The sequence below is a fragment of the Balaenoptera ricei genome, chromosome 9, assembly GCF_028023285.1.
Source record: "Balaenoptera ricei isolate mBalRic1 chromosome 9, mBalRic1.hap2, whole genome shotgun sequence".
NCBI classification, from domain to species: Eukaryota; Metazoa; Chordata; class Mammalia; order Artiodactyla; family Balaenopteridae; genus Balaenoptera; species Balaenoptera ricei.
In genome coordinates, this window is record NC_082647.1 from 11,822,431 (window position 1) to 11,848,275 (window position 25,845).

Below are 25,845 nucleotides of genomic sequence, written 5' to 3' on the forward strand. Positions count from 1 at the left end.
ACTAAGGCTGACAGGGCAGCCTCACTCACGGTGCAGGAACAAGGAAAACCGGCAGAGAGAAGGGCGCTCAGGTGGTTCCACCCAAACCCCACTCACCTCAGGCCACCCGTCAAGCCCAGGAACCAGGGGGGAGACTCACAAGGAAAAGCACCCCTCTTCTCCCTTGTCCCCTACTCTTCAAATCTCCAGGCCACCTGTCCATCCCTTCGTCACTTCTCTCCAGATATTTCTTCTCCCATGAACTAGCTCAGAGCACAACTACTGAGACAGAACTACGAGCTCCCTGCTCTAGGTGTGTTTGGAGTACCACCGCTGGCGGCAGCATGGCAGTTGTTTACAGCGTGTGTATGGGCGGCCGCCTGGGGGCTGTGCCCCAGGGTCTCAGGTTCGGTGCCATGGCCTATCTGGGGGATACATGGAAGTTGGGTAGCTGTGACTTTGGGTTAGAGATCCTGTACCCACGGGAGTCAAAAATGGTTCTAGGAAATATTGTTTGTCATCTGTCTATCTCCCTGTCTAGGTTTTCACTTATCTATCTCCATTTGTAGTTTTGTTTGGCAGTGACCATCCTTGTGCATATATCTTTAATACTGCTGTTCTTATTTTTGTAAGAAAGGTTATTAGTAGGCTTGCTGATCTTAAGATGGGCACACCTTTGAAACTGAGTTGCCAGATTGCTTTCAGATTCTCAGTCCTACTAACAGACTGTGCTAGTGTTTCCATAGCCTTTGGGACATTGGACATTATTATCTTTACCTTCCTCTCCTTCTCTTCCTCCTCCTCCTCTTCCTCTTTCTTTTTTGCCCCCTTCTTTCTGGACAATCTTATGGGCAATGTACATTGTATTTCAATTGCCTGATTAGTGATATTGAGCATAGTTTCATAGATTAATTAAGTTTCCTTTTCTGTGAATATCTTCTCTTAGAAAGGTAGGATTTCAGTGGCTTGAAAGATGTGGGAGAGGGTACAGGAAGAAAGAGAATGGAAAGAGAACCTAAAATGAAAGCAGAGCATGTCCAGGAAGGCCAAGTATCCTGGAAGCTGCAAGAGATATGCTGGAAAGTAAGAAGCAGCCAGCCCTGGAGGCCTTAAACCCCAAGAGGAAGCTCAGATTTTCCCCTGTGGGCAAAGGCGAAGCTCTGGGGGGTTCTTTTCTGGGAAATAATACAATCAGTGGCTGTGGAAGAATAAAGGCGAGAACAGATGCTGGTGACTTAGAAGCTGGGTCCATTGAGTCCAGGAATGAATCACTGAGGACCCAAACTGGGTTAACGGCAGTGTGATTGGAAACCATGAAGGACGAACGACATTGTGACCAGCTGGATACGGAGCAGAAGAGAGAAAGGACACAACTGTGACTCCTTGCCGTTTGCTGTCCTGGCTATTTGTGGACACCAGGAGGAGCCAGGGACGTGACAGATTCTTATTAACCAACTGTTTGCTGATTGTATCTTCTCAGTAGTTCTCTGGGGTGGAGGTTACCCTCTTTAACAACTAGGGACCTCGAGCTTATGTTTCTACCCAAGAGGAGCTAACTTGGAGGGAAAAGAATAAATTTAAGACTTTTTAGTTTTAGAGACAGTTACAAATGGCAGAGTGTGCTTTCAATAGGGGTCTTGAGTTTACTACTTATGTCAGCACCAGGGCCTTTGCATCTGTGGCCTGGGGAAGGCACAGAGAAGGCCTCTGCCAAGGGCCCATAGAAATCCTTGAGAACGAAATATAATCATCAGTATTAGTACTGGCTCCAAAATATGAAACCTGTAAAATCAGAGTCAATAAATGCTTAATCCAGTGTTGGTAAACTCTAACATTAGGTTAGATTTCTTTTCGCTTTATAATCCCTATTTTGCACACACTTAAATAGCTTATTCTTAACCAAGTAATTTTAAGGAAAGATATATAATAATTGAACATGTATATATCTACATATCTATAGATCCATATATAATACCTAATGGAAAGGCACTTAACCTATGCTATTCCTTTAATCTTCAGAACAATCCTATGTGGTAGATAGTATTATCCCTACTTAATGAACGAGGAAGCTAAGTTCAGCCTAACTTCAGAGCCTAAGCTCGTAATTGCTTTGCCATAGTACCTTGAGTGAGCATATTCTTTCACAGGGAAAAAAGCAGTAAGGGCCAGAGATAAACACCTAAAGAATATCTGCATTTTCAGAAGAGGGGAGAGAAGGATAGGAATGAAGCGGTTTGAGAGGTTACACATGATGAGCTTGGCTCAGGCCATAAGGTTAGAGGTGGTAATAGCCTCAAGGACCAGGAGAGCAGCATTGTCCAGACCCACTGAGTGGTCAGTGAGGCCTGGATGTCCTGACTATTAAACACGTCTGTCCTTGAGGGAAGTGCTTCAGTGAAGTGCATATAGAGGAGTTCAGACTGCAGAGAGACCTTAAGCGGGGAGCTCGTGGTGAAAAAGCAGAGGGTTTTTGTGAGTACGCATCCACAGACATACACACCTTTCTCTGCTATGTCTAGGTGCAAGTAAGAATCTGCCGTAAGTTCATAAATTGTTAACCTCTGCTTCTGATTGTCTGGGACCTGGACTCAAGCCAGAGGACTTCTGCTTTCCTCTTACCCAGCCTATGACTGTGACCAAAGAACCCTCTATGAGGACCCAGACTTTTCAGACTGAAATTCTGGCCCCAAGCTGAGATTAATACGATCAGTGTGGAAGCCGAATGGGGAGGAGTGGGGCTGGGGAGATAGCGTGCTACACCACTGCGTTGGTTTCCACTGGTTACTGCAGCAAAGTACCACAAACTGGGTAGCTTACAACAACAGAAATGTATTCTCTAACACAACGGTCCCCAACCTTTTTGGCACCAGGGACCGGTTTCGTGGAAGACAATTTTTCCACGGACGGGCGGCGGGGGGCGCGGGGATGGTTCAGGCGGTAATGCGACAGATGGGGAGCGATGGGGAGCGGGAGATGAAGCTTCACCCGCCGCTCACCTCCTGCTGTGTGGCTCAGTTCCTTACAGGCTGCAGACCGGTAGTGGTCCGCGGCCCAGGGGTTGGGGACCCCTGCTCTAACAGTTCTGGAGGCTTAGAAGTTTGAAACCCAAGTGTTGACAGGTTTGGTTCTTTCTGGAAGTTCTGAAGGAGAATCTGTTCCACGCCTCTCTTCTACCTTCTGGTGTGTGCCAGCAATCTTTGGCATTCCTTGGCTTATAGAGACATCACCCCAATCTCTGCCTACATGTTCTTGTAGCCTGTGTGTCTCTCCCCTGTGTACCTGTGTCTGTGTCCAAATATTCTCTTCTTATAAGGACACTAGTCATTAGATTAGCGCCCATTCAAATCCAGTATGACCACACCTTAACTTGATTACATCTGCAAAGACCCTATTTCCAAATAAGATCACACTCACAGGTGCTGGGAATTAGTACTTAAATATATGTCTTTGGAGACGCAATTCTGCCCGAATTCTTCACTTCTGTTTGCTTCCTTCTGTGATGCAAAATGCCGAGCTTGTTTAGTTTGACCATGAGAATGTTAGCTGACAGGGCACAACAGGGTCTCCTGGATTGGAGACACTGACGGCCCTGATGAGTGCTTGAGTCAGTTCACAGTGTCGGTCTCATCTGCTTAATGGGAAGAATTGCCCCAGCTAGTGGAGGAGTGAACTCTTGGCTTGCTTGTTTGTTTATCCATTCTTCACCAGGCTGAGTCTTTGCTTTCCTCTCTGCAGAAGCCGATCCAGCCATGGCGACTCCGTCTGCTGCCTTTGAGGCCCTTATGAATGGAGTGACAAGCTGGGATGTCCCCGAAGATGCCATCCCGTGTGAACTGCTTCTAATTGGAGAGGCCTCCTTCCCGGTGATGGTGAATGACATGGGCCAGGTCCTCATTGCTGCCTCTTCCTATGGCCGAGGCCGCCTGGTGGTGGTGTCCCACGAGGACTACTTGGTGGAGGCCCAGCTCACTCCTTTTCTCCTCAATGCAGTGGGTTGGCTTTGCTCGTCCCCTGGGGCTCCTGTTGGTGTACACCCATCCCTGGCACCTCTGGCCAAAATCCTTGAGGGCTCTGGTGTAGAGGCAAAGGTTGAACCAGAAGTGAAAGACTCCCTGGGTGTTTACTGTATTGATGCCTACAGCGAAACCATGACTGAAAAGTTGGTCAAGTTCATGAAACGTGGAGGGGGCTTGCTAATTGGAGGCCAAGCCTGGGATTGGGCCAACCAGGGCGACGATGAAAGGGTTCTGTTCACGTTCCCTGGGAACCTTGTGACCAGCGTGGCCGGCGTGTACTTCACCGACAATAAAGGGGACACGAGTTTCTTTAAAGTCTCTAAGAAGATGCCCAAGATCCCCGTCTTAGTTAGGTGAGTGCATTACCCCAGTGGGGAGTTGGTCCCAGGTTAAAAAGCAGAAGGTGCTTCTTGTCTTCAGGCTACTTCCAGGCTAACAGAAGAGAATCTGGCACTCAACATGGATTCGCCATAAATCAACCAGAGTATTAAAATACCCTGAGGCGCGGGGGGGGGGGCAGGATCCCTGTTGCCTCCTCAGACCAGATCACTTAGCTCTTTGAGGGGAGAAACATCTTAGTGACCATTATGTCCCCCAGCATCTTGTTTAGTAAGATATATTGCTGAATCCCAGGGTTCACATGACTAATCCAGGAAGGTGACAGGTGAAGGTTGCTTGCAGCTGAAATGTAAGGAAAAGGAAGACAGACACGAGGGGTCCAGTAAGACAGAGTCTAGAGAGCTGTGCGAAAGGTTTTGAAATGTCCAACCAGATAGGGTTAGGATGGAAGTAAAAACTAGAGGATTTAGAAGTTGAGATACCAGAAAGATGGCACAAGTTCTGTGTGCTAGATCTTAAATCTAGGAGTCAGAGATGATTTTTATCTCTGGAAGCAAAAGATCTGATGGAGGATGAAGGAGGCAGCTGATGGGTGCCGAGATAGGCTACACAGAAAGTTCTTTGAGGGCCTTGCCCAGCCTGTTCCCTTCACATTGTGCTCACATATGGTGCTGAACATGGAGCAGGTTAGTAGGTGCTCAGTAAACATGTGTTGGATGGATGATTGGATGGATGAAGAGAGAGATGAGAAGCTGGGGTAGTCCCAGAAGTAGAAAAATCACACCAGGCCACGCCCTATATTGTGCATGAAAACTCTCAGCATCCTTGGAGCAAAGAGCATTGGTATTTCTGTCCAGTGGGAGCAGAATGAGGTAGAGCTGAGTGAGGAGGGTACACCAGGGTTAGTACAGAGACTTAGGGGATGAGCTGTGGCCTCTCCTTGGCATGGAACTCCTGGAACACCCCACAGCTCCATTCTCATATGTGCAGTGAGGAAAGAGTTGTTCAGAGGCACAATGACTGATCAGATTGATCAAACTTCAGCTTACTAGTGATCTTCATTCTAAGGAACAGGAAGGTAAAACTTGGGCATAATTCTATTTCTTAACAGCGTAATCCTTTAGTTGCCTTAAAAGATGTTTTTCTCTATCAAAATCATACCTCTTTTTTCTTTGGCTATGCCTATATCATCTCATCATCACTGAATCTGAATTTTTTTTTTTTGGTTAAATCATGTGAGTGTGTGTGTGTGCATGCGTGCACGTGGGAAATCAACTTGAAGGCTAACGCAGGAGGAAAAATCAGACTTAATAAGGGAAGTGCATAGAATCTCCTGTGGAGATTATGGGTTATTAGCATCGGTTATTCACTAGGTAAGACTGCATCGCAACTCTTGACTCTGTGCTTGTGCAGGTAGGTATATCATAGAATTACTTATATGTTATGAGGGTCATTTTTTGACTTGTGGATGGATTGAAGATGGCAGCAATGATTTCCTAAGTTAATTGGCTGAGATGAAGTGAAGAGAAGGAAAAGGTACAAGAGAATATATGTGTCTGTGTGTGTGTGTCACATATATACATTTCTTAACTTATCTACATTAAGAAATACCTATGCATAGGTTGAGATGAGTGGGGAAAAAGAGAAAAGAAAAACCTCTCCTCACCCCGCAGTTTCCTTAATATTAGCTCTCAAGCACCCAGTATGTGCATTCCATCCAACCCTCCTTCCCTCCCTCCTTCCCTCTCCCTTGCTCATCCCTTATTCCCTTCCTGCTACAAAGTAATATAATCACAGAGTTCAAAAAATCAAAACAATGCTGAAAGGTCAACATCAACCTATCTTTCTCCTGCCTCCTGTTGTGGTCGTTACCAAACTATACATTTATCCAAATTCATTAATTATAAACCTAAATTGTGTGAATTTTACTTTATGTAAATTAAATCTCGATTAACCTTTGAAAATATATTTGTTAAAATAGGACTTTAAAAAATAAACAGATATAATCAGATTCATGTATAAGGATTGCAATTCAGCATTGTTTGTTATTGGGAAGAGAATAAATTATAGAACACTATACAATGGATTATTAACTAACCATTAAACATATTATGTTTCCAAGAATATTTAAGGACAAGGGAAAAATCTTCGGGGATACTATTAAGTGAAATAAAATAGGATACTAATTGTGGTTCAATATGTTCCCAATTTTGTTAAAAAAAAAAATAGCTATGTGTAGAAAATATTACATAAGAAGAAAGCCCAAAATATCAGTAATAGGTAGATCTCTTGATTGTGGGATACTGATAGGTGATTTTCAGTTATAAACTTTAATTTTCAAACTTCCTATCAAATTTTTTAAGAAGGCATATATTTCATTACCTTGCTTCACATGCAATTCAGAAATCACATTAAAAATCTTCCACATCTTTATGACACACAAATGCTTTTTTATTTAATAAGCAGAAAATATTTTTAAAATTCTAACTCTCTTAATCACTTTTTTTTCACTTTCCTTTCTAATATTTCTGAAACATGCACACACACATGCACATGCAGTGTTGCCAATACAGTTGACCCTTGAACAACTTGAGGGTTTGGGTCATCCATCTACACAGTTGAAAATCCACGTATAACTTATAGTAGGCCCCCTGTATCTTCGGTTCCATATCCTCAGATTCAACCAACTGCGAAACGTGCTGTACTGTGGTATTTAGTATTGAAAAAAAAACCCTGTGTAGAAGTGGACCTGCACAATTCAAACCTATGTTGTTCAAGGGTCAACTGTACTTTTGAATTATGATTCTTCTTCATTGGATACTCTTTTAGATTACTTTTTCAACATTGCTGGATCTCTTATTTTTTCATTTTCATTTTAAAATTATTAAATCATAAACCCACAATACAACTCTCTTTTCACCTTTGCACATTATTTTCCCCACTCATTCATAATTTTACTCCCTTGTCATCTTAGTATACATGCTATTTTGAATTCTGCTCATAAACATTTTTCATTCTATGTAATCTTTAAAATTATACTTGATTCATTTTATGCAAATGCCAGTGTATATACGTCATTTATTTAATCATTTGCCTACTGTTGAAGATTTGGATCTTTCTTCAGTCCTCTTGTAATTATGTAATACTGTATAACATATCATCAACGCATTTTCAGCAATACTAGATACCAACATGCTTCTATTAGAATTCAAGAAGGAAGATTATTTCCATCACAGGCTGTCAGGTTCACATTGAAAGCCCCTGTGGGTTTAGTTACTCTGCCCAAATATCTTGTTATTTATTTTTAAACCCACATTTGAACATGCGAGTGTGAATTAAGATAGCTTTAACCTTGCTACTTGCACATTTCTTAACTAAATTAAATTCTAAATAAGATACTGGGATGAACCTTCTAAGAATAAACTGTCCACAGGTCTTATCAGGATGAATCAAATTTTTATCAGAAGAAGTTACTACTTTTATGATGGAAAAATAAAACCCTAAGTAATAAAACCAGATGACCTACTTTTAGCCTGGTGAGAATACCTGCAGATATCAGGACACAAGTCTCATAGTCACTGCCCTCACCTCCTGCCTGGAAGGCACCATGATCTGCACTTAGAGCACTAGCCACCATGTTGTCTGTATGACCACACCGCCTGTACTCTGTTCCCTGAACAATTTCTAATCTTCCATCCGCTTATCCTCGGAGGTCTCCACTGTATCTCCAGATCTGAGGGCAATGGCTATTGTACTTTAAATGCAGAACCAGTCCCACCTTCTTTCTATTAAGTATTTCATTTGAACAAACACTGGATCCATTGTCATAAACACAGCCTCATTTCAAGACTCAGGATTCTAGTAAGAGATTTCATATCTACTGGGAAAAGCACAGATTTTAGTGGAGGCCAAATTTAATACGTTCCCAAGCTCTGTCTGGTGCTTGCTCTAAAACCTTGAGCCATAAGTAAGCCTCATCTCTAAAGTAGGATTAATAATGACTACCTTTAAGGGTGGTTGTGAGGATTAAATGAATTAAGAAACATGTTCAGAGTACCTAAAACACTTTAATTATTTTGACATCAGCCTTCAGGCTGTGGTAATGTAAGCGTATGAGGTCATGAATATCATTTCCAAACATTGAAAATTACTTGGCAGCCATCATTATGCTGCTTTGCCCCAAGTCATGTACGTTTCTGCAGTTGTATAAGCTATTGATATTTTAACTGGTATTTTTCCTACTTCATCCACCAAACTGAGGCAGCAGCATCACGATGGATTGCCATGTTTTACCCTCTTTCTACATTTAACAAAACAGGGACTAGACACTGAATTGGCTTTACCAATAAAGGTACTTGATGCTGATTAAACATATCATTAGATAACCAATCTGAGGGAGGTTTGGTGAGAATCCACCACAATAATTTGCTGTTTTTTGGATAAGAAGGCCCTTGTCTCATTTTAACACAAATCTCAGGCTTCTGTTAGAGTTCTAGTTCTATGTGTGTTCATTCATCCATTCATTTAGCCAGCAATTTATTCGGTATATGCTATGTCTCAGGCTTTATTTCTTATTTCAAAAAAATGATTTCCAAAGATCTGAGAATTAGAAGAGCAGAAACATCTCCAATAACCAGGCCTGGAGGAAATCACAAAAACCAAGTAACTGTTGTAGGAAGAGGGCTTGTGATATCAAGGTTCGGTAGAACCTGGAAACCTGGGCTTGCTGCTAGCAACTGCACGCCGTGACCTTAGCGTGTGCTTTCAACTCTCTTTCTCCCTCTAAATGGGAAGTGCTGGAGTAGAAGGTCCTTGCCCTCATTTCAGCTATTACTCCATTGAGATTGGTTTTCAGTCTTCAGTAATCCCTGTATATTCACAGTCATCAGAGATGCAGAGAAAAGCATGTCGAACAGTGGTCATGCTCTGAAATGTCCACATGCTCCAAATTCCTTGGCTTGAAAACACCCCTGTGAAACCTGAATTGGCAAACGTTATATAAATTGATGCCATAGATAGATAGATAGATAGATAGATAGATAGATAGATAGATACACACACATATATATATGTATATAGACATCTCCACTTCATTTTGAAAGATGGCCAAGGGATATTATATAGAAAAGTCTTTTGAATTTCAGATTATGAAGATTTCAGGATTTTGAAAATTGACTATCTACTTCAAATGAGCCGAAATGAAACAAGAAAACTGCCAAATTCCTGAAGATAGTCAACATGTATATGACTCCCCAAGTAGTTTGGAAAACAAAAATATCTGAACAGATATTAATAACTTATTTGTAACAAGGATCCACAAGTCTTTGGAGGTCATTGCTAGGATAGATAGAATGCTAACTGCAGATGTTGGTCAGGGTCATGGCCCTGTGAGATGGGGTGAGCATACCTACCTAACTGTGAGCTTCTTACTACAGTCCTAGCCATGTATAGTAGAATTGTATTAACTGGTTCTCATAAAATAAATTAGAAGTTTTTAGAGAGTGAATTCAAGTGGGAAGATATGCCACTTTAGAAGAGAAATTGCTAAGTCACAATTCAGTTTTCTTTTCCTTTTTATGCACATTTTCCTTTTTTCAATTTCAAAATATATGCTTACTGGAAAAAAGAGAAATAGTCCCAAAGTATACAAAGTAAGTGAAAGATCTTCGGCCTCCACCTCTGCCTCTTACTAATTCTTCCCAGAGGTAATCACTGCTTACAGTTTGGCCTGTATCTTTTTTGATGCTAATTCTACATGAACTCTTTCAGAAAGTAAGAGGGGATGAAAGTTTTTGTAACTTATTAAAACATTATTTCTCTGATGCTAAAACCAGAAAAAGACATTGCAAGACAAGAAAACTACAGAACAATGTCCCTCATGAACATAGATGCAAAAATTCTTAATAAAATATTGTAAGTAGACTACAATATATAAAAAGGATAATACATCATGACCAAGTAAGGCTTATTCTAGGAATGCTTGGCTGGTTTAACATTCAAATATCAAATTAATTATTCTGTTAATACAGAATAAATGAGAAACACCATATATATTCAATAGATGTACACAGACAAAAAAAACCTTTGACAAAATTCAGTGTCAAATCATGACAAAATTTCAGCTAACTAGAAATAAAAGGGAACTTCCTCAGTGTGATGAGTTCTCTTAGAAAAACCTATAGCTAAGAACTTAATGGTGAAATACCCTGAGACTGAGAACAAGGCAAGGAAGGATAGCTGTTTCCACAAATGATGATTAATCCCTGTTCTTTTGTTTTCTTGGTCTTCTCTTTCACATATGTGCAGTTACAGATTCTTCTGTTCTCTTGGGTTTCTGATCAGTCTGATTTCATTTGATTTATATTTCCTATAAATTCCTCCTGTCCCAGCTTGCTGATTGCACCCTTCTTGAAATATAGTGAATCTAGTGCTATCATGACTTTATTGTCTTTTTTTAATAACTTTTGTTTCATTTCAGAACAGAGAGGGAAAAGAAAAGTAAAAATCCAATTCAGGTTTTTTTATGAAACAACTATTTATCTCCCCCTGCACATAAGCCATGGCTGTCAGAAACAACAGACAGGTCTCTGACGATGCTCCCGGCTCAGCAGGGAGCATCTAGGGTCCTGCTGATGAAGCCCTGCTAGTGACGCAGTGTCTGGGTCTCAACTTTGCACATTCAGTATTGCTCATCTTGTAACAGGCTAACGTATAAATCTTCATACCAATGTAAATCACCTCTTCACTGACTACACCTGTAAAACAATTAATTGCATGAAATTTATGAACAGAACTCGTGACAAGAACTAAAACACAAAGCACCGAGCTAATTTCCCCGTGCTATGCTGCTGCTTCCCACCAGCCAACTATTTTACATTCAGTGGTATATATATGTCGATGCTACTCGCATTTCACCCCAGCTTCCCCGTCCCACTCCAAGCCCTCAAGTCCATTCTCTACATCTGTGTCATTATTCCTGTCCTTCCCCTAGGTTCTTCATAACCTTTTTTTTTTTTTTAAGATTCCATATATATGCGTTAGCATACGGTATTTGTTTTTCTCTTCTGACTTACTTCAGTCTGTATGACAGACTCTAGGTCCATCCACCTCACTACAAATAACTCAGTTTCGTTTCTTTTTATGGCTGAGTAATATTACATTGTATATATGTGCCACATCTTCAATAAAGATCTATTAAAAAAAAAAGAACTAAAATATTTTCTATTTAATTTTGTATGCATAAAGTACTTAAATTTAAAAACGAATGTTTTTTGCTTTAGAATCAGCAAATTAAAGATACACTAAGATGTTGCTAGAGAAATATAAATGTCACAAAAAAATAGAAGATTTTGGTTGTCCTGGCCAGTGACTTTCTTTCTTTAGGCAGATGGTCCTGGGAAGTACTATTATTATCACAAGGTTGTTTGGTAAATTTGGAATCAGAGCAAGAACAGCTAGTTGAATGATTTTAATGGCTAGTGCTTCAAGGAGGTGGAGAGTCATCTTGCAGGGTGATACCTTTATCTTCAGGAAAGGTTTGCACCTGCTAAGAGGACTATAGTTTCCCCATCAGTTAATTACAGCTCTGCCAACCACAGAGAGTACAATACAAATACTGTAAACATGCCACCTACCTGACCCCCGTTTTTCCTTACAACTGCCTCTGACCATACAGTTGCCAGAGATTTACCTAACGAGAGTGACTTAACCAGCTCTGGGACCTCAAGCTTAGAGATCACTCTACCTCTTACCCCCTCATAATCCCACTACCTGGGGCTGCATCCCCCATTTTGGGGGTTATAGGTGTCCTGAAGTCTTATAGGAGTTTGTTACCCTTAGATAGGAACAGTTGGTGATGAGAAAAACCTTATAGCACAGATGTGTATCACTCCTGTTGGGCCGGCAATGAACGTGTGGGATTCTGGGTGTAGGCAGTCAATCCTCTTGGGTTCACGTAACAGGAGGGTCCCACTAGAGTTGAGGCCGGTCAGCTCCCTGCCCCACCTTTTGAGATAATAGTGATTCTTCACTAGCGCCACTAACTCACTCAGCTCTCTGTTGACTTTATTTGTAGAAAATTAGCTGCATGAAATTATAAGCAAGCCTCCTTATAAGAATGAAACCATGATTTCCCATTCAGTTCTCTGTATAGTGCTGAAAAGGCTGAAACAAACCCTTAAATCCAGAATATTTAAGATACGGTATTGGGTATACCCAGCAGGACTTCTTTCGAGATTTCCTTTGGAGGGTTTGTACACAGAGAATGAGCAGAGCAGAATTAATGGCTGAGTGCCTCTGTCCTCCCTCAAACAAGTTTCCATACCCAGTGAGGCCAGGTCTGCCCACTTTGTTCTCCCAGTTCCCTTGTAAGAGCTAAAAATGGTATTAGTAGGTCTGACACTTGCTCTATGCTGGGTGCTGTTCTGAGCGCTTTGTAACAGAGAACACGTGTGTCTTTTGCAGTTGTGAAGACGATCTCTCTGAGGACAGAGATGAACTCCTGCACGGGATTTCTGAGCTGGACATCAGCAACTCGGACTGCTTCCCATCCCAGCTGCTAGTGCACGGGGCTTTAGCCTTTCCCCTGGGGCTGGATTCCTACCACGGCTGTGTCATAGCGGCTGCCCGCTACGGCCGGGGCCGGGTGGTCGTGACTGGCCACAAGGTCCTTTTCACCGTTGGTAAACTGGGCCCCTTTCTGCTCAATGCTGTCCGCTGGCTGGACGCGGGCCGCAGAGGCAAGATCGTGGTGCAGACAGAACTGAGGACTCTGAGCGGCCTGCTCGCAGTGGGGGGCATAGACAGCAGCATCGAGCCCAATCTGACCAGCGATGCCAGTGTCTATTGCTTTGAGCCCATGAGTGATGTGGGAGTCAAGGAGCTGCAGGAGTTTGTAGCAGAGGGCGGGGGCCTGTTTGTTGGAGCCCAAGCCTGGTGGTGGGCCTTCAAGAACCCAGGAGTGTCCCCTTTGGCTCGGTTCCCAGGAAACCTCCTCCTCAACCCCTTTGGCATTAGCATCACCAGCCAAAGCCTCAACCCCGGGCCCTTTCGTACTCCTAAGGCAGGGATAAGGACCTATCATTTCCGTTCCACCCTGGCCGAGTTCCAGGTTATAATGGGCAGGAAGAGAGGGAACGTAGAAAAGGGCTGGTTGGCAAAGCTGGGACCGGATGGCGCAGCTTTCCTGCAGATCCCCGCAGAAGAGATCCCTGCCTACACGTCAGTGCATCGGCTCCTAAGGAAGCTGCTAAGTCGCTATCGGCTCCCAGTAGCGACCCGAGAGAACCCTGTCATCAACGACTGCTGTAGGGGTGCTATGCTCTCCCTGGCCACTGGGCTGGCCCACTCTGGAAGTGACCTCTCTCTGTTAGTCCCAGAAATTGAAGATATGTACAGCAGCCCCTACCTGCGCCCCTCGGACTCTCCTATCACTGTTGAGGTCAACTGCAATAATCCAGGTAAGGAATGAGGGGTGGGAGCCTGGCGGGGGGGAACTGGGGGGCAGTGGGTTGTGATGACTTCAGCAGCTTAGCTCCAGATCTGATCACCCCCAGGGGGCCATCTCCATCCTCTGCCGTGCACTCTCAAGGAGATGGGGGTTGAGGTTTTAGGTGATGTTTGGAAGAGTAGAGCCAGGGCAGCATGGAGGCAGGAAGATGTGCAGAGCTCGTGAAGGGACTCTGGAAGCTGGGTGGCGATGGAATCATGGAGGAAGGGTCATGTCTACTCTTCCTTTGCTTTTGGCAGGCACCAGGTATTGCTGGATGAGCACCGGGCTCTACATACCCGGGAGGCAGATTATAGAGGTCTCGCTGCCTGAAGCTGCTGCCTCTGCTGACCTGAAGGTAAGGCATGCCCCATCTCACCACACAACGTGGAACCCAAATATGGAAGCCAAATGCTCTTGCTTTCGTAGTGGGCATCTTACCTGACCTTCCTACAAAACCAACTGGCAATACAGGGCATGTACTTCTACCCCCTTAGTTGCTTAGGATGAAGCAACTAAGGTGCAGAACAGCTAACTGATTAATTTAAATGTATGGATTTGATACATTTCAGCACCCAGGGCTCAAACCTAACCAACTTCTGGCTCAAGGTTTGTGCTTTTAACTTATGTCATAGGGTGGGGAATAAGAAAGGTCCCAGATGGCTGGTGCCCTAGCACACAGTCCAATAAATCTCAGTCCACGTTCCATCCCGCGTACATTTCACCTCGAAGCACGAGGTCCTCCTGACTCCAGCTTCTTCCCGGTGACACCATACACTGTTCCTAGCTTGCCCAGTCCACGTCAGCCCTGTCACTTTCACATACACACGCCCTATTCACAAAATGAAGCTGCCGTCCTGCTCTGTCCCCCTTGTGGGTCATCGTGATGGTTAGCATCTGTTTTGTGCCTGTATCTGTCCTGGAACTTGTTGAGCATAAACCCGGGAGAACAGTCCCAGGATGCCTCTGAGGACAGGGGTGGCTCCACTGGCGCAGGAACAGGGGCCTGGGAGAACAGGTGGAACTGAATCAACCTTCCACTACGGCAACCGGTCACGTTGTCTCCCACTGGGCCTCCTCTCAGGTCAAAAGGCAGGATCCCCTCTGCCCCTTCCCAAAGCCAGAATCACCACGGGGGAATAGGCAGCCTAGGATTCGGGCTGTTACAGAGACACCAAGGGACTCTGTGTGGGAGTCGCCCACCTCAGAATTAGCATCTGGGTCACACCTGGTGCCCCTACATCGGCGTCTCAGCATGACCCTTTGTGGAGCTGTTTGACCCGCCCTGAGAGTGAATTTACACGATGTGGTCCATACGACCTTGAGGGATGATACAGTTTCACGGGTTTAGCGCACAGGGCTTATAAATGGTGGGATGCCTGGACTTGCCTAGGGTCATGGCCCCGTGACCCTTCCTGTCCCCATGTCCTGGGCGCTCTCCCTTCGGCTCGTGTATGCCCCAGGGTCACTAGGTGGGGGGTCTCTCTGCTCCAGGTACAGATTGGCTGCCACACCGATGACCTGACCAGGGCCAGCAAGCTGTTCCGAGGCCCCCTTGTGATTAACCGCTGCTGCCTGGACAAGCCCACAAAGTCGATCACCTGCCTCTGGGGGGGCCTCCTGTACATCATTGTGCCTCAGAGCAGCAAGCTGGGCTCTGTGCCCGTCACGGTTAAGGGGGCTGTGCATGCTCCCTACTACAGGCTAGGTGAGTGGACGCCCTGGCGCGAACCCCGAGGGACAGGGAGAGCTGGGGGTGAGGAGGTCATCTGGGCTGCCTGGTACAGGAGGAGAGAGATTCGGACTGGTGGAGGGAAGGGAGGTAAGCTTCCTTATAGTCAGCTTTGAGGCTAAGGGGATAAAGACCAAACTGTATCACATCCCTGGGACCTTTGTAGAAGAAGGATAGAGCAGGTATGTGGCTGTTCATGGCATTGGTGTTCTCCTGCTGGGGTTCAAGTTGAACGTGTTAATGTCAGGGATTTGGGGAAACAAGTTTCAAGCGCTGTGGCCTGTCTTCCAGGGGAGACATCCCAGGAGGAATGGAAGAGGCGTATCCAGGAGAATCCAGGTCCCTGGGGAGAGCTGGCTACAGACAACATCATCTTGACAGTGCCAACCGCAAACCTTCGCACTCTGGAGAACCCTGAGCCACTGCTACGCCTCTGGGACGAGGTGATGCAGGCCGTGGCCCGGCTGGGGGCTGAGCCTTTCCCCCTGCGTCTGCCTCAGAGGATCGTTGCCGACGTGCAGATCTCAGTCGGTGGGTGCCTGGGGCGAACCTCTGTGCGTGCTGCCCCCCCCTTAGCGCCTTCCTTCTTGCAACAGTGATGCAGTGGGCAGCCAGCAGGGTAGAAGTGTTCTTATGGCAAGACATATAAAATGTAATCCTTGCTATTTAAATGGAAAGGGAAAAAAATGTGTCAAAAAAAAAAAAAAGACTCGGCTGTGTCCCCCAACAAAACATTGGAAACTACCTAAGTGCCCAACAGTTATGGAATGGTTCAGTAATGTATTGTGTATACCTTCAATGGACATTAAGGAAGACATTTAAAGTGATATTTTGATGGCATAAGGAAATATGATGAGGTTATGTGACACATAAAAAGCAGGCCGTAGAACTATATGTACACAGTATGTTAACATATGTAACAGTTTTAGTCAAGAGATGTTATCAAACAGTGGGAATGGTGCAGTAAATACATGCTGGGTTTTCACAGACTTCCATCAGGGGACTTCAAGGAGTGGATAAAACCGACCGAGGGCCTCTTCCTAGGTCACAGGTGTTGGGAGAAAGCACTGAATAAAGAGATCTTTGCCAGAGGGTCAAGAGGCCTGAAAAATGAAGGGTGTATAGAAATTAAAGAACCAAGGAAATCTCTCTGGACCTTAGTTTTCTTGGCTTATGTAGATGATCACTATAAGGTAGTGTCGACGTGGGCAATTCCATGTCTAAATAATGAGAACCACAAGTTCTTAATTTTGAGAAAAGAGTATAATGATGGGTTCACATGGACAGAGCACTCTCAGAGAAGTAGAAAAATTGAATGGTAACATGAACAGCGATCTGTAACCTGCCTCGGCTCCATAGCCAGTCAGAGTGGCGATGAAGCGTTATTACAGAATGAGAGGATAAGGAGGAAGGCCCGGGAGGGTCTGGGTGTTGCCCTTCTGAGCATTACAGGGTTCTGGAAGTCATGGGGTCGGCGGGGACTGGGTGTCTTGGGAGACACGATAGAGAGAATAATTTTGTTAGATGGGTGGGGAGCGCTCTAACCCTCTTTTCCCCCTCCTGCATTTCCCAGGCTGGATGCACGCAGGCTACCCCATCATGTGTCACCTGGAGTCGGTGCAGGAGCTCATCAGTGAGAAACTCATCAGAACCAAGGGGCTGTGGGGCCCTGTGCACGAGCTGGGCCGCAACCAGCAGCGGCAGGAGTGGGAGTTCCCCCCGCACACCACCGAGGCCACCTGCAACCTGTGGTGTGTCTACGTGCACGAGACGGTCCTGGGCATCCCTCGAGGACGAGCCAATATCGCTCTGTGGCCCCCAGTTCGGGAGAAGAGAGTCAGAATCTACCTGGGCAAGGGTCCCAATGTGAAAAACTGGAACGCGTGGACGGCCCTGGAAACGTACTTACAGGTGCTGGGCCAGCGCGGGGGGTGGTGGGAGCCCCGCAGTGGGGACCCTGAGCAGATGGTAGCGTGGTGCCTGGGGGACCTCCCGCTGACCCGCCTCCCGCACCAGGCAGGGGAGGTGCTGACAGCGCCCAGGTGTGAAGGTGCTAGTTGAGGATGCTTCTCGGGGCATCACTTTGCATGGCCCTAGGGTGGACTTAATTGCCTCAGCCCCACCCTTCACCCCAGGACTCTGAAGAGATTTTTGAGAGTAGACAGAAAGCACTGAGAAAGGTTAAAAATTGGTGCAGGCAAATGTGATACTACAAATATAGTTGCTGTCACTGGCTTTAAACCTAGACATACCTGAGACTGAAGCCAAACTGCGCTGTTTAAATAGCTCCCTAAAGCCGAACACGCCCCGACTTGTGCGTGCGCGCGAGCGCACACACACACACACACACACACACACACACACACAGACAAATATGTGGGAAAGGAGCTGTTTTTTCCCTAGGTGGGTAAACCGTCTTCTCATTATGACTTGGCTGTGCCTCAGTTTCCACCTTATAAGCAAGCCAAGTTTCCTCACTGGACTGGACATGGGGGTGGCCTTTGCCTTTTAGTCATCACGCAACACCCCAGTTCCAGCCCCCCAGTCCTTGGATCAGCTCCCAGCTCACTGTGGAGAGTTTCATCACCTTGGATTCTGGAGCTCAGTCTCAGGCCAGCCACACTCTATTCTGGCCCTTCCACCTGCTGGAGTTCTCACTGCGGATCCCCTCCGCCACAAGAATGACGGTGACACTGCTAGGAGACTGCTTTAACCTTGTCATCGGGACAGAAGTTCCTCCTCTGTGAAATCAAGTTGAGGTTGGAACTGCTTCCCTGGTGGCGCAGTGGTTAAGAATCCACGTGCCAATGCAGGGGACACGGGTTCGAGCCCTGGTCCGGGAAGATCCCACATGCTGCGGAGCAACTAAGCCCGTACACCACAACTACTGAGCCCGTGCTCTAGAGCCCATGTTCCACAACAAGAGAAGCCACCGCAATGAGAAGCCCTCACACCACAACAAAGAGTAGCCCCCGCTCGCCGCAACTAGAGAAAGCCCACATGGAGCAACAGAGACCCAGTGCAGCCAGAAATAAATAAATTAACATGGGCTGTTTCCAACAGCCTCGGGATGGCTGCCTTTTCCTAAAATTATGCCTTACTCTTAATTCTAGCTACCTAGACTCTACATCGTCTTCTGCTTCTACTGGACTCACCTTTTTTCCCAAAGGCCGTTTTTGGTCACCTTGCAAATGGACATAGACCTACAGTTAGTGTGGATTATGTCAGGATAGGGCTGGGAGTTCCCTAATTGTTGGGGTTTAACTTTGAAACTATGAAAAACAGTGGATTTTTTCACTTCAACCAATTTTAAATCCACTTGTAATATCCTATGACTACTTTCATGATCTAGTGAGATAGATGAATAATGATATTGGTAGTAAATCCTGATATTAATCACTGCAGTTTTTACCACAGCTGTCTTGAGTGTCCGCTTTGTGTTGAGCCCTGTGCCGGCTCAGAGGCCCTTCTCATCGTCAGAACATGAGAGAGTAGCACGTGAGGTGGGCAGGTAAAACAGCAGAGGGTCAGTGATAGATATGAAACTGGTGTTTAAGGGGTGAGATGCATTAACTAATTTAGAGTGTTTGTTGGGTCTTTTGTAGATCAGATGTCTCATCCTCCTTCTTGCTTGTCGTTCCAGCTCCAGGAGGCCTTTGGGTGGGAGCCGTTCATCCGTCTCTTCACTGAGTATAGGAACCAGACCAACTTGCCCACAGACAATGTCGACAAAATGAATCTGTGGGTGAAGATGTTCTCCCACCAAGTGCAGAAGAATCTGGCTCCGTTCTTTGAGGCCTGGGCCTGGCCGATCCAGAAGGAAGTGGCAACCAGCCTGGCCTATCTGCCTGAGTGGAAGGAAAATATTATGAAATTGTACCTCCTCACACAGATGTAAGGAGTGCCCAGCGAGGTGGCAGGTAGAGAGGTTTGGGGAGTTAGGCAGAGATGGGGATTCACTCCTCGACCTCTGTCTCTTAGGTTCTAGCCTTGCCCTCTCAAGCTCACTGCCCCTAGATCTTAGTCATTTCTCTGGGGAGTGGGTTCGGAACACAGAAAAAAGTGGAATCATTATTCCTCAGGAGCAAAGCCTTCTGTTTATCAGCTCATTCCTCTGCTCTCAGCCATCAGGTGCCCTCCTGACCCTGTGTTGGGCCAGTGCTGAGAGCTTTGGCCCCTGCTCCTATGCCAGCCCTTGGTTCACCATCATGGGCCATAGCCCATAGAGGGTGGCTCTCACCCTGAGGACTCTCTGGGCTTTTATTTTTGATCATTTCCCCAAAAACCTGACCATAGAACCCAACTGAAATACTAATTTACCATGATATTCAGGCAGCTCCCTGATGACTCACATATTTTATGTCTTGGGTAGTTTTCCAAAAGCTGTCTGGTGTATTACGAAGAGCCCATAACTAGGGTTAGCTCTTGGGAAAGTCGTTTTATCTCTGAACTCCCATTTCGTTGTGTGTAAGGTGAGGGTAAAGATCCCTGCCTCACAGGGTTGTGGGTGAAGACTCAGACCGGTGATTCTGAGGAGGAGTGTGGATACTGCGCATGCTCTCCAAGGGGTGGTTTTATTTCATGCTGGTCCACAGAGTAGTGAGTTTCCTACTCCCCATTCTCTTCCCACAGCCCAGGGGTTAAGGTCATCATCTCTCACAGTTGACTTAACCACATCCAAGTCCTGGTTCTTTCACCAGTTATATGACTCTGGGCAAGCTCCTGAACTTCTCTGTGACTCAATTTCCTCATCTGTAAAATGGGATCTATTTCATAGGACTATTGTGAGGATTAAATTTTAGTACCTCTAAAAGTGACAGTACCTGGCATTTAGTAGGTACTGAGAAATTGTCAGCTGCCACTGTTATTGTCAAATTAACTCAATATCATTTTAGATCGGGACTGCACTTTCAGATGGCATTTACAGATGCAGTGAATTAATCCTATCCCATCCTACACTTTTATACACTGACTCTAAAAGGATTCTGGTATATTGCCCTATGATCTAAAGGAAGGTCTATATATTTATAGTGGGGTTTTAAAAGCTGCTTGGGGTTTGGTCTCCTCCTTCAATTCCATCTTTCAGGTAAAATCCCTTCTTTGATTAAGAGTGGAAGTCGCTTGAAAAACCAGAACAATTCCATGAGGATGTTCATCCTTAGCAAACAAGGAGCATCCGGCTGAGTGATGGTGTTTATATTTCCGTAGTGACACAGATTCCTGTCGCTGTTTGGCAGACAAAGTCCGTGCACAAATAGAATCTTTACACTGGAACAAGATAACTGGATGCAACTGACCCAAATTTCATTTAATTACAGTACATTCAGAGATTTTTTTAAACTTTTCTTCCAGTCTTATTCAGAACCTCCCAATTCTTCGTAGTTTCAGCTAGAGTTGGGGCTCCAGGATTAATGCTGGGTACATCCAGCCAGTTTTCCTTTAGCTCACTTCTTTTGATTTAGTTGCTTTAATGCACTGTTTTATTTGCTTAATTGGGAATTGGGTGGATGCATAGACAATAAGAGTTGACCTAGAAAATATTTTTCTTTCGATTCTTTTATTGTGTCATTTCTTAATACTAGAATTATTTTCCCTTATTTCATGAATATCTATCATCCAAGTACTTTAAACATAGATGTTAAATATTCATTCAGCATTGAAAATAATTGCTATCAATTAGTGGGTTGTTGAGTATGTGCCAAGTATATGGATTGTTTCATTTAATCTTCACAGTAACCTTATGGAATGGAAACTTACAGCTCCCATTTTTTCAAATGAGTGAACTGAATTTTATGGAGATTGAGTAAATTGCCTAAGCCTTTATTGCTAATAAGTGATAGATCTGGGATTTGAACCCAGGCATTCTGAATACAAATGAGTGTTTATTAGTAACTACAGTGCTTTGAACAAGCAAATAAATGAGTAAATGAAGAAATGAACCAGCAAATAGAAGGACCTTTATGTCCCTCCTTGCCAGCACTTTGGCTGTTTTTACTTAGCCCTCATCTAATTTTATCAGAACAGAAAGTCCTTTTGTTTACCCCAAATGCCAGTTCAAAGGAAGACTTTGAGGTAGGCTCCTGAAGTGCTTCCCAATGGACAGTGCTGGGATGATCCCTTTAGTATCGTCCCAGTCATCTGGGTTCCGGGATCTTTGGGTTTCAGTCCTTATCTCCAGGGCACCATGAAAGCATTCTACTAGCTTATTGGATTTTGAACGATGGGCTATTTTGGTAAAGTGTCTGACTCCCAAAAGTCTCAGACACTGCGTGTTTTCAGAAAGGAAATTAGATCCTCAGTCATTTAGAACAATTTTTATATCCATTCTTGCCCTCCTTAGTCCATTTTCAGCAGTACAGCCCCGGGGACCTTTTAAAAATATCGAGTTATCCATGTCACTCCCCTGTCTAAAAGCTTCCAATGGGACTTTGAATTTAAGATGATGAACTGAACATGTAAGTTTACTTCCCTCCCTCCTCAGGCCCCACTGAAACCGAAGTCAAGAAACGTAAAAGAGAACTGACACATCTCAGCAAAGAAAACTGAAGGAATTTGGTTATAAGTGAAGAAGATCTCAACACATTTCTGGAAGAGAGAAAGTGGAAGAAGTGATAATGAAAGAGTGCAGCTCCTTTCAGACGGAATATAAGCTGATCTGAACACGTAACCCCAAAGAGATTTGGGCACCTGAAAAGTCTGTCTACTAAAGAATTATGTCAGTTGTGAAATTGAACCCCATCTCATTCTACCCCAACCTTTGCACAGAATACAGGCAACCTACCACTGGTTTCTGTTAAGTCTGTTATTATTGTTGTTGTTTGTGTAAAGGAATCGAATAAACTGCTTGAGGAGAGGCAGGAGTTGGTGCTCCAAAATAAATTTCTCTCTTTTGTGGAAATAAGTGAGCCCCTAGCCTATTAGCTAATTCTCTACATATGGCTAAGATCCCTACTCAAGTAACCAAGTGCTTTCAGTCACAGAAAGGCTTACTGCAGAAGCAAACAGACCACACAATGGCAGAGGGAAGCCACAACTCCTATAAAAACAGTTATACTGATTCTTCAATGCAAATGATCAGCTAGGAATTCCCAGACATTGATCCTTAGGGGTAGGGGTTGGGGGAGGGACCAGGGGAGCAGCATGTGAGAAAAATAACCAATCAGAACCACGAGATTTGAAAAATATAACAAACTCTAGGGGAAACAGTTAACATGGAATAAATATCTTCGGAGACATATGAGGTGCATTTGTAAGATAAAAACAGGATGCTACAAAGAAAGGGGAAACCCTGAAAATAAGAGGAGCCCTTAAATTGAAATAAGACTGCCAAAAATATTCAGTAGACAGGCTGTAAAATAAGGTTGAGGGAATCTCCCTAGATATAGAGCAAAAAATATATATATATATAAAGAGGGGAAAGAGACATAGACAATATCTAACTGTTAGGAGTTTCTGGAAGAGAGAACACAGAAAATGTTGTGAAGAAAAAAAGAACAGAAATAAGTCTCCAGATTGAGAGGGACCCTATACAACCTACATCTAGACATAATCTTGTGAAATTTTGGAATATTAAGGATAGAGCGAAGATATTGAAAGTGCCAAGAGAAAAAAATAAAATTAGGTCATCATAATTAGCTCAACTAAAAAGGGATGAGAAATAGACTGGGAGTGGATTTTTCATCACCAACACAATGCTAGAAGCCAATAGAGGAGTGTCTTCATACATGGAAAATCTTTGTACCCAGAATTCCATAGCAAGCCAAACTGTCAAGAGTCAAGTCGAAAGAAATTTTCTGACATGCAAGTTTTCAGAAAGTCTACCCTCTTAGCACCTGGAAAGGAAGTTCTCTCTCACCTACTGAGGAAGTTCTCCAGCAAAATGAGAATGAAAATCGGGAAAGAGAAAGAAATGGAATCCAGAAAACAGTGGACCTCACCCAGGATGGCTGACTCCAGAGTGACCATTATGCAATAGGATAGCTCACTCCAGAGTGACAGTTATCCAACAGGAAGGCTCACTCTAGAGTGACAGTTATCCAGCAGAATGGCTCACTCCAGAGTGACGTTATCCAATAGGATGGCTCACTCTAGGGTGACAGTTATCCAAGAGACCCATTTCAGATGAGAGTACACAGTCTCAGGCTCTCTGGGGAGCATATGCATTCTGTGCCGTAGATATTATCCTTGAGAAGCTGGAATGTTTGAGAATATGGAGGAGATACATTCTTTAGTAAACAAAAAAGAAAACAAAAATGTCAAATTCAGGTTCAATTATGAGACAATAATAAAAAAATACTCATGGAATGTAAGAAGAGACTCGTTTTGACATTGGCAGTAGGTACATTTCATTTCAAGTGACACAGGAATCATGACATTGGATATGTTTAGAAGAAAATATCCTAGCTTCTACTTAGCTCCCAGTAAACAGTATTTACAAAGCCAAAATAATGTAGATACTATTTATTGGTATTCAGTGTTCTGATCAGCCTACAGATAAAACATGAAAGGCTTAATCTTTTATTCAGAAATGAAATGGAAAGTAAGTAATCCTGAAAAGGAAAAAGAAAGCAGAAAGAGGTTGAGAATTAGTTGGGGGAAGAGAGGTGGAAGGAAGAGTAGAATTACTTACCTATTCAAAATGGGGATGAAAAGATAAAGTCTACAGTTAATGGAACAAGGACTAAAGGATTGTTACTGTTCAAAACTATAAACCAATAGAAGTATTAAAAATGACATCTGTCAAAAATTTGGAAAAGGATAGGCAAATGAAAGGTGGGAATAGTGTAAGTTAAATCCTTATCTTTTGTAATGGGGGATTATTAAAGATTGTCTAAAGTTAATAAGTCAAAAAATTATTGTTCAAACATATTATTTAATGTTAGGAAGTTAACAGAATATCTAAAAATAGAAATTGTTAAATGCATTGCCTCTAGGGTATGGGACTAGGGTTAAAAGGGTGGGGTGGGAAACTGTGTTTTTCATTTTAAGTCCTTCTGTACTATTTAATTTTTTACCTTGTGCATGTATTACTTTGAAAAATTTTTAATAAACTTAAATAAAAACCCTCAATGGCTTCATATAGACTAAGATACAGTCCAATTAAAACACATAAAATGGCCCTCAAGTATTTGGATTCACCCAGTGTGTCCAAGGCTCATCACATCTCCCCATTACTCTCTAGTTCTAACCACACTAAATACCCTCCAGCTATTCAGACACACTTCCCCTTCTCTTGTTTCTACAGGTGTTCCACAGAAAACAAATCCTGTCCTGATCTCACCATGTGTCTGCTGATTAAGCTTACTGTCTAGCAGGTTTTCAGTATCTGTTGAGTGAATGAATGTGCAACAGGAAAATGAAAATCACCAACTAGTGTTCTTTCCCAAGAAGGCACATGGTGTTTGTCTCTATTCCAGGAGCATTTCAAGACCGTGATGTAAGCTTTCCTGAACTATTCATTTGACAGTTTTGATAAGTTTTAGTCATATACAAGACCAGGTGATGTCAGAGGATCTCTATCCATCTGTTAGTCTCTTTGGTATGTTCTTTGCCAAATTGCCTCAATATCATAATCGATTTTCAGCTATTTTTTCCCTGTAGTTGGGAGAAACAGCCAGCTATCTAGTGGACATCTTCAGGCTCCCAAGTTTCATGTGTCCTGCTATGCCTAGTTTCTTGGTGGCTCTTCCTTCTTCATTAATTTACTCTCTTCTATTGTCTACCTTCCAAGGCCAACTGGAGCTCTCTAATGAGTATTGACCTTACTGCCAATCTTCAACAACTGCATTTATTGGAAATCTTTCCTATCTCCTCTTAAGATCACTCTCTGATTTACCTAGTCCCTAAACCAATGTCCCCACCCAGTGTCACAACCTCATCTAATATATGTACTAAACAGGCCAGTAAGTAATCAAATACTGCCCTAGATATTGACTATTCTTGCTGACAAAAGTAACACACCCTTCTTTCAAGACTAATTCACACTTATGTTCTTTACTCCTTCAAAGATTTTGGACCCCTACTTGGCTTCCATTTTGAAACAGATTTCTTTCATTGACCCACATAATTGGAGTCAGTCTTCCAAGTGTGGTAGAGAAGGGGTGGAGGTTATCCTTAACTTTTTAGACATCTAGCTACAGATACACAAAAACAATTCCACATCTAATTCAAGAGTTACAGAAATGTTACTTATTTGGATTCTTGTGATTTAAATTCTATAAAGAGAAGCGTTTCTTTGATAGGAAAGCTTGAGCAGTTTATTTCCAATGTTCTAGTGTCATGCATGTTAGGTG

General features: G+C 43.8%; 1 protein-coding gene across 4 annotated transcripts in view; it reads left to right on the plus strand.

Annotated features, from left to right (window-relative positions):
- Window positions 1-22,432, plus strand: part of LOC132371714 (TRPM8 channel-associated factor 1) — a 43,072-nt gene extending 20,640 nt beyond the window's left edge. For 3 of the 4 annotated variants that reach the window (XM_059933159.1, XM_059933158.1, XM_059933161.1), the window contains exons 2-9: window positions 3,715-4,348; window positions 12,798-13,792; window positions 14,082-14,179; window positions 15,316-15,529; window positions 15,845-16,084; window positions 17,127-17,464; window positions 19,197-19,447; window positions 22,035-22,432. In XM_059933159.1, coding sequence (XP_059789142.1) covers window positions 3,729-4,348; window positions 12,798-13,792; window positions 14,082-14,179; window positions 15,316-15,529; window positions 15,845-16,084; window positions 17,127-17,464; window positions 19,197-19,447; window positions 22,035-22,044 — 2,766 coding nt within the window. In that variant the 5' untranslated portion in view covers window positions 3,715-3,728 and the 3' untranslated portion in view covers window positions 22,045-22,432. Of the gene's footprint in view, window positions 1-3,714; window positions 4,349-12,797; window positions 13,793-14,081; window positions 14,180-15,315; window positions 15,530-15,844; window positions 16,085-17,126; window positions 17,465-19,196; window positions 19,474-22,034 lie in introns of all 4 variants that reach the window. The other variant, XM_059933160.1, reaches the window with a different exon arrangement.
- The last annotated feature ends 3,413 nt before the right edge of the window (window positions 22,433-25,845 follow it).